Raw genomic sequence first — 17,995 nt, 5'->3', positions numbered from 1 at the left:
ATGTTCTTGATTTATGTTTCTTATTTGTTTTGGGGCATTTTTAAGCGGATAAGTAAATAAGTAAGTAAACAACTAACTAAAGGAGTAAATAAATAAATAAGGCAATAGGTAAACAAATAAATAAGTTATTAAATAAATGATTACCCAACTTGAAGTAAATAAATAAATAAATAAATAAATAAATAAATAAATAAATAAATAAATAAATAAATAAATAAATAAGGAGATTGGTAAACAACTAATCATAAAAATAAGTAAATAATTAGGTAAATAATAACTAAATGAGTAAGTAAATAAACAAGGAAATAAGAAAATAACCAAGTAAGTAAATAAGCAACTAAATAAATAAATAAATATCTAAATGAGTAAGTAAATAAATAAGTGAAGATAAATAAGTATATAAACAACTAAATAAAAAATAAATAGTGAAATAAGTAAAGAAAAAGTAAATTTATAAGTAGGCCTACATTAATAAATAAGTAAATAACTAACTGAATAAATAAATAGGTAATAAATAAATGAGTAAATAACTAAAGCAAATAATGATTTAATGAATAAACACATATGAACATGTCAATAAAATACATGATTAAAATCGTTTCAAAACATTTCTGAAAAATAATAAACTTACTAAATAATTAATTAAATAAGATAAAAATTACAAATGAAAACAACCAAGCTGAGCAACCAGCCAAGCAAACGGTTAACTAACCAACCAAATAAACAATCGAACAAACATAAAACCGATACAAAAATCAAAGCACAAGAAAATAAATAACAATCTCCAGGTTTTGGAACCAGGCAATTTAAACAGAAAAATCTTCACATAACATCGGTCTAAGTAACATGCTAAAACATTATTAACATAACAATGATGATGGTAATTTGGTATTAACAAAAGAAAACGACGGGATTATAATTATAACACCCCCGCCGGCGTACGGAAAAACTGCATTGTGCAGCAAGCATTATTGCATCCATCATAACAAATTAATAATTCCACTTCAACGCGTTCGTGTGCAAACCTTGTTGAACGCGTGGTCGGCCGCAGTAGTTGTATCATAGGCGCGCGCCTTTGAAGTCAATGAACTTTACGATCGAAGGATTTTGGCGACGGAGTACCTCGCGGGTGAGTACCTTCACTGCTACTTCACTGCTGACACATGGGTACACCATGTATGCGGTTACTGTGCAGGTACTTCCGCTGAAGGGCCATTGAAGTACCCCCGATATGGTGTGCCTATAAGTCACCTACTCGGTACATCGCAGTTGACTCTTAGGTGACGCATGGCGGAGTATCGATGTAAGTACTTTGCTACGGGGGTATCTACAGTATGGTGGCCGACGCTGGTACTTTGGTGTAGTACCAACGTCGGCCACAAAGGGATTGGGTACTCGGTAGTAGCAGCGGTAGTAGCCGCGAAGTAACATTGCAGCAGAGGTACTACGTCGCCAGGAATCTTGTAGTGTACCAATAATCACCATGCTTTTTACAGAGGCTGTCATTCTGAAACCTGGAAGTAAAGTTGATATTTTCACCCAGATAGTTTTGGATCATTTCATTCAGACATGTCATAAGTTTTAAAAGCAGATAATTTGTGAGCTGAATTGGAATGGATGGGAGGTCTGAATGATCTAATTTAGAACAAAATTGTGATTTGGGTAACAGATTTGGAACCAAAGTTTTTTTTTCAGACTCGTCCTACAAGAGAGGGGTGGGTTGTATCAACCTCCCCAAGGGTTTTAATCCGATATACTAAATTATGCTTGTGTTTGCATGGAAATCACAGTAGGTTTTATAATCGTAGCAGAGAGAATGATAAAAGAGGAGGTCGCTCACTGCCCACATCAAATAAATAATGTGTTCATCCGCCTATTGATGGAATCTATGATCTAGTCCAATTGATCAACTGATTCAATATATACAGGGTGTCCCAGAAAAAATTACCGAGTGAATAAAATTGAACGTAAGTCGAGAAATAGACATCAGAATCAAAAAATTCAAAATGTAGCGCATAGCCTATTTTGCTGTGCATCACATACGAAAATTGTATTTGATTCGTTTGACTGGTTTCGAAGCAATGAATGATTGCATAATGCGTGCATCAATGCAGTTCATTCCAAGTTTGATCAACAGGCGCTTTTTTCATACTCGCTCACCGCTTCCTTAAGTTTGTGTATCTCATTAAATTTAGTCCACATTATCCATTAAAATCCAACGGTGTTATGTCATTCATGCTTTCACTAAAGATGAATAACAGTTTGTCCGAGAAAACTTTGATTTCTGCAATTGGAAGCTCTCCAACTTATTCTTTAGGTTGTGCAAATATAATTTACAAAGAACATTTGAGCCAAGAATGACAATGAAGAAGTGCTTACATGTTTACGTGTGATTTTTCATACCACGCAACATTAATGTTGAAGTTTTAAAATATTTCAACTTTGCATTACAATTTCTTGGAAATATTCCGAAAACATTAATGTGTGTGAGACATTTTTAAGCCAGCTGCAATTCTTTATGTAGTAATTCTTTATGCAACATTTATATCAACATTAACGATAAAAGATATTTACAAATACCGAGCACCATCTTACATGCAAGCGTTCATTTTCAATATCATGCAGGTTTTCAAATTTGAACAAAATTAAATGTTTTGCAAGAAACAGGTTGTTTAAAAAGAACGAAAAGGATTTCATAGAACAAAATATGAAGCACATTGACAGTTTAACCACTAAGTGCACATTGTGTTGAATGAGCTTTCTTTCAAACTTGGAATGAAGTGAATTGACACATGCGTTATGTAATCGCTCATTTCTTCACGATCAGTCAACCGATTCCAGTAAAATTAGCGTATAAGATGCAGAATAAGATGAGCTACACGCTGATATTTAGATTTTTGGATTTTGTTGTCTATTTTTCGACTTACGTCCAAATTCATTTGCCCGGTAATTTTTTCTGGGACACCCTGTATAAGTGGTTTCGCGAGTCAAGACTGTCTAGCTCTAAACTGCGCATGCCCGGCTATCACCTTGACCGGGAAATGTAATTTCTGCATTGTTTGGCATGATCGGTTTGAACCAAGATCTCTGTGAAAAAGACCCTCTATTTGGATCCAAATAGCATTTATATGGATGCGTTGAACAACACAATATGATTTTATGGAGAAAATGACCCAAGTCTGAATTACTGATTGCACTGGTTTTAAGTTTGCATAAACTGCCACAAATATTCAAATGGCTTTCATTTATAGTTTCATTTGACCTTATATTAATTTTACTGGATAATTATAGACTAATGCTTGACTTTTCATAATATGTTGATTTTTTTAATGGGCATTGCAATGGATAATGCTTTTTCACTCATTTGAAATGGTCATGGTCACTCAGGTTAGTTTTTAAAAAAAAGGTAAAGGCATGATTTGACTGCCAGACCAAACTGATCATGAATTTAAAAATGTACTTATGCGTGTGGAATATTTTCTCCACTAAGAGAACTACTGAATCAGTTGAGCGTGTGTCGGATGAACAGATTGTCGTAAAGGAAGATTCAAGTGGTGTTTTAAGTATCAACTTCTCTGCCCAGAGGTAAGCCTGATCATCATGGTTGACCATCTGGGTGGGGGTGAAATCCGCCATATGTGACACGATCAAGGGAAATGAGTCGGTTGTCGCTAATATTGATTTTGTGATATTGGCAAAGAAAGTGTTTTATATTGTTTTCAGCGATTGATAAATTGACGTAACTTCGCAAAGAAGAGCCCTATCAACATGGGGTTTTCAGTTTCTGAAAGCTCTAAATGTCCTCTTTAGAAACTTGTGTAAAACTCATTTTCGACCAGGGTCGACATGTGACTCATTCCCCTTGATCATGTCACAAATGTTTCTTCAGTAAATCCATGATTTTTATTTTGCTCTTGTACTTATTTCAAGGGATATAGACTTTAAACTTGGTAATTGAAATAGTTCCTTCCACGTATAACAGAGCTGAAAATTGAGTTTGCCTATGCTTTTGTACATAGTCAGCATTTCCCAATGACATAATGTGGGGAATGTTTGTACTAGACCCATAGCTAAACACTGGTGCTAAATATAACAGTATATAGAAATATATAGGGGTGCAACCTCACCCTTCGTAGTTTGTGCTACAAAAAATGGAACTGATTCAAATGAAATGATGGGTTTTGAGAAATGGAAATAACTTACCTACACCAACAATAATTAAATGTATATGAATAGGATGGAAATTACCTTTACCTGTGAAACATTATTTTTTTATAGATATTCTAAGTAAAACATTCCACATTTTATTAGATATTAAAAACATTCTAATAATTTTAATTATTATTTATATCAGGCTTTTGAGCGATACAATAAAACTGTATATTGTACAATATTTTCAAAATACCCAGATGCAATACAATATTTCATGAATATTGTACGCGTATCGCGTACGCGTCGCGCGTTACCATGGCGAAGGCACCATCACGCGTCATGATACAACAGCACAACAATACACTACAGATATCGTAATGGCTCACAGGAGATTTCGTACTGTATAAACAAGTAAAATCACAAACTTAATTCGCGGCAATTCTGGATGATGATAACCTTAGGAGATATAATCCACATCTACAAATAAACATATATGTTATTATTCCGAAATTGTCTTTGGAGAGTAAAGAGCAGAAAACATTACTCGTCGATGGTCGATAGATGTCCCAATAAAGCGGACTTAGTCATCGGACCGCGCCGGCCAGTTAAAGTACATGCCCTATCATACCACTCAACTCCACGCCATACATAAATTCTCCCAGTCACATTTCCCAAATATGAAATTAAAATTAAAGTAAAATTTTAATTTACTTCTTTTAAAGTTTGGCAGAGGCGGGGTTAGAACTCACGGCGCACGGCTTAGCACTCTACGAGCCTAGCGCCTTAGACCACTCGCCCACTTGTCTTGTTGTTATTCATTTGAAACCTATTTAAAAATATAATCGCAACTTCAACATAGGCCTACCACGTGACAAGCAAATACAGAAAACGTATTAAATTTCGGAATTTTATCTGCTTAAAACATTAATGAGTATTATAATTGAGCTACCATTATTTATATTGTTGAATTCTCAAGCGCATCATTTCGAATTGGGTTTGGAAGATACATTCTCCTAAAGCCCGATACTGACTCCACCTGTACATTTTAATTTCATTGCGCGATGCTGAGATGTTTGAAAAGCATCGCAGCATCGCATACCGCTGCAAAGTGGAGTCAGGATCGGGCTTAATTCGAACCACCAGCATCCATGGTTCGATGTAGAGAGTCTTTCCTATTCAGAGGAAATATTGCAATTACACACCTTATTATCTTTTAACAATAACCAATGACACTAGCACGTAATTCCAGTCAAGCACCAATCTTTAATCCTATTGTTGAAGAGGATAATAAGCTTATACTTATGTATAGCATTAGTAAAAAAGCTTAAGTCTTTGTTTGCTTTGGTTAAATCCTGTTCAAGTGGTGGGTTAACCAACAATTAACAATGATTGGCGATGATTTGAAGTGACCGCCAATTATGACCATTTGATATTTAATACCAGCAATGTGGAAAAAAAAAAGAAATAATGTAGTGCCAAAATAATGTACCCTTTTACGGAAGGAGCAAAGTTTAACAAGTTACAACTCCGCTTCTGCAGTACGAATGTCTCGCGGCGAATGTCAGGTTATTATTTCCCAGTCTTGAAAAAAAAAAATGCAGGCAGAGGTGGGAATCGATCTCGGTACCTCCCGGTTAAAAAGCACTGTGCAAGACCACTAAGCCAACTAAATATCTGTTTTGAGATGTACGACATTAATCTTTGATATTGCTTAATGGAACAAATCGCGGAATTAAATCAGTAATAAAAGAAGTTGATTCTTATTTAGCGGTCAAATTGGATAAAAGGGGAAATATGTGTCCCTGCTCTAAAGAAAATATAGGTTAGAAAATTATCAAATAAATTTAAATTAAAAATTGAGATTTTATATTTATTTATTTCACGAGGCGGCATTATCACAGACAAACACTGTATACGCTAAAAACTCGACCCTCATCACTAGATGCTGTCATAGCTCAGTGGTAGAGCATCAGACTGGTATTGTCAATATCGTTGGTTTGAATCCGCCTGCCAGCAATGGTTATTATGATTTTAATGCTACGCTATTTTTTTCGTTTATTTATTTATTTATTTATCTATTTATCTATTTATCTATTTATCTATTTATCTATTTATTTATTTATTTATTTATGTAAATAATTTGATATATTTGAAAGGGTATTTTAGCAATTTGAAATTTTGACCCCCATATAATCCTATGGGGTCATTTTGAACCCACCCCTCCCAAATTGCCAAACGCACAACACCTATGAGTTTGCATCATACATAATGATCAGTACGTCCATCATGAGTGAACACTGGCTGGTCACTGCATTCATTTGGGAATGTGTACGGGCCAGCTTGATTCACCATCCACAACATGATAATGTGTGCACATGCTACATTATATCAGGGACCTTGTATGGAGGGACTGGAAACGCCTTCCATCCATTGTACCATGCGAGTTGCTGGTTTACAAATTATCCTCAGTTGAGCAAGCATGAATAATACGTTGATTAATAGACCCTAGTACGAATCCAAGCACAGTTACAACACTGCGCTTGTCTTGTCTTGTACATTGCGAAATGAGCCTACATGTTTGCTAGTATAATGACAGACTCTAGAAATGCCAACATAAATCTTCAAAGAACATCATCTTTTAAGAATTATTTCAGTATCGAAATCAGTAGGAATACCAAGCGTACGGTGTACACATTCCAGAAAAAATATAATTTTGTTTGTTCTAGCATTTTGTATCTCCACAAAATTATCACATTTTGTCTCCAAAATCCTATGTAAATGATTCTCGATGCTACACAGAAATTATTTTCGACAAAGGATAGACATTTTACACAATTTGTCATAACTTAAAGAGATATTGGAATACTTTGATGTTTTTTTAAATATTTTGTAGAGCAACATGAGTAAATAATAAAATTCAAACATCGCGCCCTCGGCGCAACTCGCATACAATCGAAGGTCGTGAAAGATAATCTGATAACAATAGCTTGACAATAGCTATCAATAATCCCGTTTCCAGTCCCTTTATACACGGTCCCTGATGTACACTTGTAGGCCTATGTTGTTGTTGGTGTATAAGTAATGGGCCTTGCAATTGAAATACCTAAAGCTTTTAATCCGATATGCTGATTATCTATTTGTTTTCATGAATTGGAAGTCATTCTTTGATGCATTGCTGAGCTCAATCATTTCCAAATTACTGGAGCGTGAGGTCAGCATAGTATTTTATTAACAGAAGGTATTCTCCAAATTCATTTCCTAATGTATGTGAGAATGATACAATATGACATGATGAACATAGTCATTGATGCATCAGTTTTAAAATAGACTAGGCGGTTACCATATTTGGCGGTTCTCGGTAGGGCGCGATTACCAGGCTGATGATGACATACCCATATGACAGTGTTTACTAATTTGACCTCAGATGAGCCCTGGCGACCCCAAAATGACCTTCCAAAAATTTGGCTCTAAATGTTGACTGTACCCACCAAGTTTCATGCCCATCGACAGTTTTAGTAATTTGACCTCAGATGACCCCCTGGGTGACCTTGGATGACCCCAAAATGACCTAAACTTATAACTCTAAATGTTGACTCAACCCACCAAGTTTCATGCCCATACGACACTTTTTAGTCATTTGACCTCAGATGACACCTGGGAGGGGGCCCGGGGTCGGATGACTTAACAAACATAAACATCTTCTTGCCAGGACAGAACTACACCCATCCACCGAGTTTGAGCCCGTGGGACCTAGTTTCATGCCCATATGACAGTTTTTAGTCATTTGACCTCAAATGACCCCTGGGAGGGGGCCCCGGGGTCTGATGACTTAAACTTCTTCTTGCCAGGACAGAACTACACCCACCGAGTTTGAGCCCCGTACGACCTACGACGGCCTCACATTAGCAGTCACAGACAAAACCATAAATATCCACTTATACTCGTCGATCCTCGAAAGAGCTCTAAATAAATAACTTAGAAAATTTTCTTGATGTCCTTTAACATGTTTCCATAGTTAGCCATGGTTAGCCATGGAGATCTATGCTGTAGAACTGACCAGTGACTAAGTCCGCTTTATTGGGACGTCTATCGACCATCGACGAGTAATGACATGAAGGTCAAAAGGTATTACAATACACATTGGTTAAACCCGGTGGCTAGGTAAGCTTAAATTTTCATTTTACCGCATAGCAAAAGCCTGATATAAATAATAATAATAATATTGAATGGCTTATTTTCGGGTGATACAAGAATATATTGCACTCGATAGAAAAATATTCTTGTATCACACTCAAAGCCATTCAATATTATATAAATATTTTATTTACCTGTAGTAATCCCTCAATCCAAAGTATTGGCGTTCCTGATTTGTGTATATTTCCAGATATGCCTTGGCAAGAGATGGTATCAACTTATCTGCTAGTTCCAAGATACCACTATCAGTAGAACATATTCCTCTGAAAAGACAAATTTTAAGGGTATAGATGTGGTGAAAGCATATCAGGGGACAGTTGTCAAGGGATGGGAATTTTAATGGTAAAAAGTATTATGTTATCATGTTCTGATCTAATATCCTGAATAAGGTGTTATAATAATATGGAATCAAACACAAGTTGTAGACAAGTCAAATACAAATACATGATGCTTTAATTAAGTGTATTTTCAGATGAGCCTCCAATACACTTCTGATTAGTACTTGGGGTAGCAACAAGTTATATAATGAATGAGGTAGTGATAGAATGTTGTGATTGGTTAGTATGGTAATAAATAATCATGTTCATTGATTAGGCTATTGAGGCCACTAGTAGATAGTGGGTTCTGCTGTGAGTTTGCAGCTATTCATAAGTTCATAAAAGTTCCTGATGTGCATCATTTAAGCCTGGTATATTGATGTATATGTGCAGTCTTCCTGCTGACAGTGCCAAAAGTTACTTAGAGCATGCCAAAAATACAATTTTACACTATTTTGGCTTATCAAAATTATGCATGCCAAAACCTAGCATCACTCTGTCATTGTCTCTATGCATGGGATTGGTTCATTGATATATGCAGCATGACAGCAAATGACAACTTCATTGATTGTAAATAGCCTCAAAAGTGCAGGCAAAGAACTATAACAATACCGACCACCTGTTGCCACGAGTTTCCTCACCTACACATCATTCATTTCCATAGGCTACATATTACTTATTAACAGTGTGCAGTGGTGGCGCTATGGGGGGAGGCATTTGCACCCCCCCCCCCCAATATTTTTTCTTGCCCCCTCAGTTTGCCCCCGCTTTTGAGGCAATTCAAACACCCAAAATTATATAAATTTCCACTTTTTGCAGCAATTTTGCCCAAAATTTGTCGATTTTGCCCCACTGAAATTCACTTTTCCCCCAATGCCCCCGAAAAAAAATTCCTGGTGCCGCCACTGGTGTTGTGACCAAGTCAAAAAGGTTAAGTCACAAGTCAAGTCACAGGGTGGTTGGGACTTGAGCCGAATAAGTTATTGAATACTGTATGTTTACAGCTATATATGGGAGAATCTGTTCTGCACCATTTTCATGAATATAACTGAAAAGTACTGTATAGCACTTACACATGTTTTAAGAATTTTTTGAAAAAAGAGTGGTCTTATCCCTACCTAGCTGTTTCTTCCAGCTCTTTCAAATTGGGTTCTTCCCTGGATACCAAGACACCTCTATTCATCTTGGCTGGATCCAATGCCCAATTAGATAATCCAATGAAGGCAACTTTCTTGTGTAGTACAGGTTCATCTTCATCTTCCTCTGACCCAGTCTCCAATAGTGGATGCAGAGTCTATTGTATAATGAAAATACAAGAACTGAAGAACCATGATGGATAGGGACAGTCAGAGGTAAACACCCTTCAAAACCACATCTAAATTAAAGCACTCACATGGTTCATTTACCCAATTATAATTGCAATACATGGGAGGAGCTGATCTCTGTTAATCTAGATATTGCCGAGTAAATTAAGGGGAGACACATTCATCCAAGCCCTGAATTTGTGATTTCTTGATACTTTTTCTTTCACTTGAAACTGATAAAATACAACTTTTTAATATTTCCTCCCATTTCTTCTTGATTTAAAAACCATTATTTCACTCTTTCCAATTCTAACTAGAATTATGTGGTTCGTAACAGAGGTTTGTAAATACAAATAATATGCAATATACAAATAAGCTCATTAATATTCATAAGTATGCAAATAACATGACACAAAACTATACAACACTTCAGGCCACTATATACTATCATAATACCAAGTTAGACATTGATCGGTTATTGCATTTAAGCTGCAGCATTCAAGTTTGGTTATTTGTGTTATTGTAATACTTTGGTTTGGTAAACTGTTCTTTGTTTCTTACCATTTAACAGATAAAGAATAACTTCTTATTTTGGGTGTGCCTCTGAGGAGACACTTTGAGATTGAACAACAGATTTTCCGAAGTATTTTCACTTTCTTGTCTTTTACTTCTCTTCAACTAGTTTTCATCAACAAGTACATCTGCAGTACATCTACAGTGTTTACTTCCATTTTGTGGAAGTTGTACTTTTTAATTTTAATGAGAAAATCTTTATCTTTGACCAAATAAAAAGAGAGCTACCCAGCAGTCTACTGTAGATAAAATTGCAATACTATAATATTTACATTTTTTATATAACAAAGAAACATTTGTCACCGAAACTTTGGGTTGAATGCAGGCTAGAAAGTTGCAAGTGTATATAAGCACTTACAACCTTCTTTCATTCAACCATTGATTTTGTTTTCTGTTCATATCATTGTCTTACTTTCAATGGCATCCTGGGTGAATCTTCTGCCAGACCAACCTCATCTAGTACCACAACAGACACAAACTTGTCAAGATCTTTGCCTTCCTGGAACTTGCTACATTGTCTGAAGATAGCTACAATACCATCTGGAGTTGACAATGGACTGCACTGGTAGGATGACATATGAACCTGACAATGAAGACAAGGAATTTGATTTAAAAAAATAATATAAAACAATTAAGCATTGTAATTTAAATTAAATCTTTAAATACAATTTTCATGAGTAAATTATGGGGCACTAGAGCCTCTCAATCTCATGAGGACAAAGTTCCAAATGGCATGTTTTCATGCATACCCATTTAATTTTTAAGCTTGATTACAACCTTTTTAAAGTACTTTTAATGTTTTTTCCAAGCACATGTAACATATTTTATGGTGAATTTGTGTTGATTTTACTTTATACCTCTGTGGTTAAATCAATTTCTGAATCCCTATCTAGAACAAAAAGGTTCTTATTGTTGACATACACAAGAAAGCAACATGATTACCTAATGCCTGAGTGGTAGTACCCATATCTTCTCAATGCATTTCTATATCACCGAAAACAAGGCCTGAATGTACATTCACTTGGATGAAAGTAAAGTGTCTGTGTAATTTAAGGGATCCAAAATGGCGTTATTATTGCGTTTCGACAGTATTTTTTTGGGACATGAGAGCACCTCAGACCTATCGAATTGCATTCTGAATACTGAAGCATGTCTTTCTGATATCAAATAATTTTCATTTTTAAAAATCACAATATAATACAAATTTTATGACAAATTATAAAAATTTGATATTTTTCACCGAAGTAATTATATAAATCTAATGATATATTTTAAAGTGTATGTAGCAGGGAGGAAAAGCCGACGGTCAATTGAAAATTTTGACCTTTCATATTGAAGATATGTTTTTTTTTTCCCAAAAAGACCTAATTTTTTTTTGGTGTTTTTGGAAAAAAAATCCATATCTTCAATATTAAAGGTCAAAATTTTCAATTGATCGTCGGTTTTCATCCCACCTACATACACTTTAAGTATAAATCATCAGATTTATAAAGTTTACTTCAAGTACTGTTAAATATCAAAAATATCAATTTTAATGATTTGCCATAAAATGTGTATTAAATTGCTAATTTCAAAAATCAAAATTATTTGATATCAGAATGACATTCTTCGATTCAGAATGCAATTCGATATGTCTGATGTGCTCTAATGTCCCAAAATAAATACTGTCCAAACATTCATACCCCAGCCCTTAAGTCAATCAATTGTAGCCATCCTAGGGCACATATATCTTTCCCTACTTCCACTTTGGCTAATCACTAAAGATGGATGTGTAACAATATTGCAAATCTTTTTTTATAATATTTCTAACCTGTTTCAAGTGTTTGAAGAGATCTGAAGATCTTGCTGCTTCTCCTTGCATTGCATCTGCTACAATGGTTTTAGCCAAGGACTTGGAGCTGCCTGGCTTCCCTACTAGAAACAGTGGTATACGTAGCTCTATACATATCACCATCATGAATACATTCTCTCTGAGTGCTGCATTACGGGCTATGTTGGCATCAAGATTCATTACTTGGTCCAGAAAGACATCTTGGCACCTAAAAGAAAAGAATATATGCCAAATTAACATTAAAATGAGTTCAAATTCAGAGTCCCATTCACTATTCTTAAGTTCACAAAACAATATGGTGTTTGTCAGAGGAACATATTCAACACATTAAGTTTTGACTTTAGTTTCACATATCCTCAAGAATTCCCAAGAATTGATGACTCTGTTGGAAACATCAAATGATACCACCAAAGTCTAAACTCAGTGGTTAAATTTGCATTCCAACTACCACCCATTTGGGATGGGGCAAGCATTTTCCAAACTATAAGGAATCAAACTGTGAGTGTTGTGTTGAAATCCAAATTTACCTTATAGTACAAGAACTTCTTGGTATAAAATGTTTGTGATTTGGATGGAACCCTCCTTTTCCAAACATGAAAATTCAAAATAGATGCCACTCATGTTAATTGATATTTTGAACATTTTCATGAACATTACCATTTCCTTTCTTTTTTCCCCAGGAATGTTTCATGAATACAATCAGATGTCTAATAGATAAAGGGGTCTCACCTTGTAATTTCTTCTAGTACCTGATCTGCTCCATCAGGCAATTCACATGGATCATCAAATGCTTCAGCTACATTCTCCCTGTAGTCTTGTCTTCCCTCTTGTAAGCATGCATGATAGCATACACCAATAGCCAACACTAGTGACATGGTCAGATCATCTAGTCCCTGACAGAATGAAGAATACACATAATTTTGTTATTGTGAAAGAAAGGTGTATGCAGCTGATACTAGACAAAATGCACCTTAATTTAAAATTGGTTAAATTCCCAATGGATCAACAAAGAATAATGTGCAAATGATGTTGTTAATATTCATCAATATGCAGATGAATTGGCACAATACTACAGCTGCATAGCATTTTCACATTCAGTGGTATGTCCAAGGGGGTTGATCTTTTCTGAAAAATCATCCAAAATCAGACTATTTATGGCACATTTCAGTCACTCAAGTCCTCGGGTAGCCGGTTAATGGTTTCTGGACATGCCTACATGATGTTCTGCTACATTCATTGGTTGTTGTTTGGGTAGTTGAGTACATTAATCACATTTTTGACAAAAAATGTAACAGAGTGTATTAATATTTACCAGTATAAGCAGACACCTTGATGCCAACTCTAATACTCTACCAACTCTGAAGTTCATCAATAGCTGTTACATACACTGAAGTTGTAAATCAGATTGCAAAGTGATCCGATATGCACCATTTACCATCATATCAACCATCTACATTTACATACACCTCATACCATATTGTGCAAGGAAAAAATTTACAAACCCCTTCATTCACATCCTCAAAAATTATTGCTTCCTCTTCATCCTCCGATTGAAAATCATCTTCATCCCTCTTCCTAATTTCTTCAGCTTTAGCCTTCAACAGTGGTCTCAGCATGTCCATATGATCATAGAACCACACAAGCACCTCTAGACATCTCTCTACATCTCGTAAACTGACAAAGCTGCATTCATTCTGCAAGAAAAACAGTTAATTGTGTGGCTTAATGATATGATAATAATAATCCCATAAAGTAGTACTCACTGTGGACGTTTCAAAGTCTAGCAGACTTCTCAACACTATTGTTGTTGTGACGATCTTCTGTTTACCGCAGATGATACTGGTGGCTCAGCAACACGGTTGCCCGTTCGCTTTGCAATGTGTGGATTAATGATTTTGCTTCCATCCAGGCAGCCAACTGACCAACCATCTGCACCCTAACCATTAATATTAGCCATTAAACTTGAAACTAGAAACTTGATCGCGAAAACATTGTTAGCTTTGCAACTTTCATACATTGCTCCAGTTCTTGACCTTCCTGAGACAGTTATAAAAAAACTCAACACAATGTTTTTAAAATTTATTTGGAATAGAGTGTAAGGTGTGAAGCGGAACACCATTATTGCAGATTATGAAAGAGGTGGTATAAACATTTTTCAGGTTGAGATGTTTTTCAATGCTTTAAAGATGTCTTGGATCAAGAAATTACATAATTCTAGTATTGCTTGCTGGAAAAACATTCCACTTTATTATGTCAATAAGTTTGGTATGGGTATGAATGTGTTTAATTGCAATTGTAGTTTCAACCAAATCAACACTGTATGCAAGAATGTTATTGACACCTTTCCTGTATTTTCCGACTACTACAATCAAATCAACAAGAAAACACTTTTCTATAGAGACTGGATTGATGCTGGCTTTATTTTTATTAATGATCTTTTTGATGATGATGGTTTGATATACTCATTTGAGTATTTTAGGAATATTTTGAAAATGTTTTATTTAATTATCATAATGACATTACCAGTGCTTGCTCAAAATATATCAACTATGTTATATGTGTTGGCAACAAGTGCATTGGCAAATTCAGATACGGAGGTCATCCTTGTCTGCTGTTCCTATTTAGGCAGGAACTCCGGGTGAGGGGTTTGATCTGCGATTAGTTAGCTAGTTGATCACAGATCCATAGTTTATACTTGGATGACGTCCGTATCTGTTTTTGGCATTGTCATTTTGCTGATATTATTTGTTTGATTTTCTTATTATAATATGTAAAAATTTTAATAATTAATATCTATTATTATATAATACAAAGCTTTTAGCTATACCACAAATTTTTAATACTGCACGGTAACACCGTGCAAGATAATTTTGATACTGAACGGGCACGTACATTTTGCTTGTCGCTCCCAACTCGTAGGCGTTACGCGGCATACCTCGCGCGCGGATAGACCAAAGCAGGCGTAATAGATTGAGTTACGCAGTTTGTTGTTTTGTACCGCCGGGAAACCTGATGAAAATGATTGCACTAAACGACTGGATTCCAAATGGCACCAGCATGTTTAGCTTGATACTTTGGTACTCAAAACGCATAGAAAAAGCTTCATATTATATAATAATAATAATAAAAAAATAGTATTAGCCCCATACAAGGTCTGAAAATCTACTGAAATCTACAAAAATCAGAGATTTCTCATGTATGAATATTTAGCACCCCAAATGCCTACCTCTTGGTCTCTCATGAATTGCTGAGAAGCAGACAGGACATCGGTGATAATATTTGCCTGATCATTAGAGGCATCCAATCTTTCAGTGTTCACCTATGGAAAATAATAAAAAACAAACGTGGTCAGTAGCAATAAATTGATTGCAGTAGTACATGTTTGTTTTTTTGCTGTCAGTGCAGATAATATTAAGGTTGGTATTAATCTAAGCCTAATGGGATATTACACAATTATGTGTTTTTGGGCGAGAAACGCTCTGCGTTTCTCGCCCTTTGCGCTGGATTTTGACATACATATTGGTCACAGCGTTGCTGAAAATATTTGTGCTGTCTATATATTCGGGAAATTGCAGAGGCGATAGTGTTCATGAAAATTTGTAATTATTACTTCATTTTGATATCTAATCAGTGCTATAAAGTCATTTTAGGCAGCAACGGGTTTGTATTAAAAGAAATAATAAAACCTGTTGTTGTAGAACTAGAATTACTTGTATGCAAATCCGAAAGTTGCAACAGATTATTTTCATTTCTTTGTTTGTTAGCATGATTGCCAGTTTTTACGTAACGTTGGGCGCAAGGTACCACAAGGGCGTAAACAGATTAATTTACAGTGCCCGCTGATAGTCGGTCACCGAATCAACTATTCACACACCGGATTTATTTGTCAACCTCGCACACAGTCAACTAATTTATGTCAACATGACCGTTTTTGAGATTGCATGCAAACATTGAACATCTCATTTACATAATAATGAACTCATGTCTGTGAGCCCATATTAGTGGCCATTATCTTATTTACATAATGGTTTTGACCTCAAGTCATGAGTGGTGATTCAATGTTTAATTGGCCCACTCCTTTTATATATTTTACCATAAAGTCCTATGGTGGAGGGCTTTTTTGTTGTGTAGTCCTACAAAGGTGGGGTGACTAAAAAGTAGCCTGCTGGTACATGTTTTACCGCACAGTCCTATGGTGTAGGTTTTTTTATTTTTTTATTTTGTTGTCCTAATTTGATTGCTCTCCTTGGTCTCTTCGTCATTTAGATAACTTCCAACACCAACCTTCCTAGTTTAATTCTTTCAATCAAAATTTCACTCCTCTGCTAATGATGACAAGTGAAAATCGAAGTAATACTGCAATATCAATATGGAACTACACCTTTATCTTGACAATTCATTTGCTCACCCTATTCCTTTTAAAGGAATTTTTTATTTGAGCTGATAACAAATAATATTTGGTAACTCAATATTTTCTCCCACTTTTGCACACTTCTTGGCCTTTTGAGGGCAGAAAGTCACATGGCCCAAGACAGCTTCAGCAAAGTGGCCGGATAATAAGAGTCCAGAGTGCGTGAACACAGAACATTGAGCTGATCTGCTTGTGATTTGTTATTTGTTGATTTACACAATTTTATAATCACAAATGTGGGTTTTTTTTCACTGAGGTTGGCAATGCATACTTAGTATTGGTGCCCCAACTTTAGTTTCAAAAACTAATGCAAGTAATAATTATTTGGGGGATTTAAAGCACTGTTGCAATATTTGCTCAATGTTTTTCAAAATTGTGATTTTTACACAGCACCATAATAAACTGATATACTCTGCAAAAACTAAGGCTTTAGGTGCAATATTTTGTGACAGAATCTGCGATTTTAATCAAACAAGGCGATTCTCGAACCACAATCTCCTCTTTGTTTGACCAAATTCTGTACTTTTTTAAAATCATGTCATGTAGTTCACATAATTATCCTTCGTTTGGTACATTTATAGGTATGTGTTATTTACATTTCTTGTTGAAATTGTTCTTTAAAAATGATGGAAAATATGCGAATTCTGGTCAACCGCGCCCAAGCAGTAATACCGAGCTGGTGTGCACAATAAACTTTGCATGACACCATGCACTGTGCAAGTAGTGGGCAGTGCGGTAAATGTTTCAGTTCATCAGGCCGTAAAAAGTAAATAAAATGAAGAAAGACCGAATATTTTCAAAGCTTGTTTCATCTTTGCTGATAACTGTCTACCTCCCGGTTGTCATGATAGTGGTGTACAAAAATATTTTATCTTTCATATTTGTGATTTTTAAGATTGTCTTATTTAGATTACAAATGAAAAATGGATTATCATAATGGTGTTTTTTCCCGATTTTTTACTGATATTTGTTAGTTCAAAACACATGCTACTTTTTCATACAAATAATCTTTGATCTACTTCATGATTTGCAATATGCATGTTCAGTGGTTTGGCAGGCTGCATGAAATATGCATGATCTCCAGCCTGATAACTAGAGAGTGTCATATATTTTCATGTTAAAATAAAGAAATTAAGAGCTTTTCAAACCGGGGAATGTGACAAACTAATTAGTATGCATGCTTGGCCACAGAGAGTTTCGTGCATTGGTTGTC

The 17,995-nt window shown here is 35.4% G+C and overlaps 1 protein-coding gene across 1 annotated transcript in view; it reads right to left on the bottom strand.

Annotated features, from left to right (window-relative positions):
* Positions 1-17,995, bottom strand: part of LOC140166723 (E3 ubiquitin-protein ligase rnf213-alpha-like) — a 123,215-nt gene that overhangs the window by 96,725 nt on the left and 8,495 nt on the right. The window contains exons 5-11 of the mRNA XM_072190221.1: positions 15,598-15,690; positions 13,874-14,065; positions 13,101-13,264; positions 12,351-12,579; positions 10,953-11,123; positions 9,782-9,957; positions 8,481-8,609 (exon numbers count right to left, since the gene is read on the bottom strand). Of these exons, the coding sequence (XP_072046322.1) occupies positions 8,481-8,609; positions 9,782-9,957; positions 10,953-11,123; positions 12,351-12,579; positions 13,101-13,264; positions 13,874-14,065; positions 15,598-15,690 (1,154 nt within the window). The remainder of the gene's footprint in view (positions 1-8,480; positions 8,610-9,781; positions 9,958-10,952; positions 11,124-12,350; positions 12,580-13,100; positions 13,265-13,873; positions 14,066-15,597; positions 15,691-17,995) is intronic.

Source organism: Amphiura filiformis, chromosome 12, assembly GCF_039555335.1.
Source record: "Amphiura filiformis chromosome 12, Afil_fr2py, whole genome shotgun sequence".
Lineage (NCBI taxonomy): Eukaryota > Metazoa > Echinodermata > Ophiuroidea > Amphilepidida > Amphiuridae > Amphiura > Amphiura filiformis.
The sequence above is the reverse complement of the archived record's forward strand: the minus strand, read 5'-3'. Positions and strand labels throughout refer to the sequence as shown.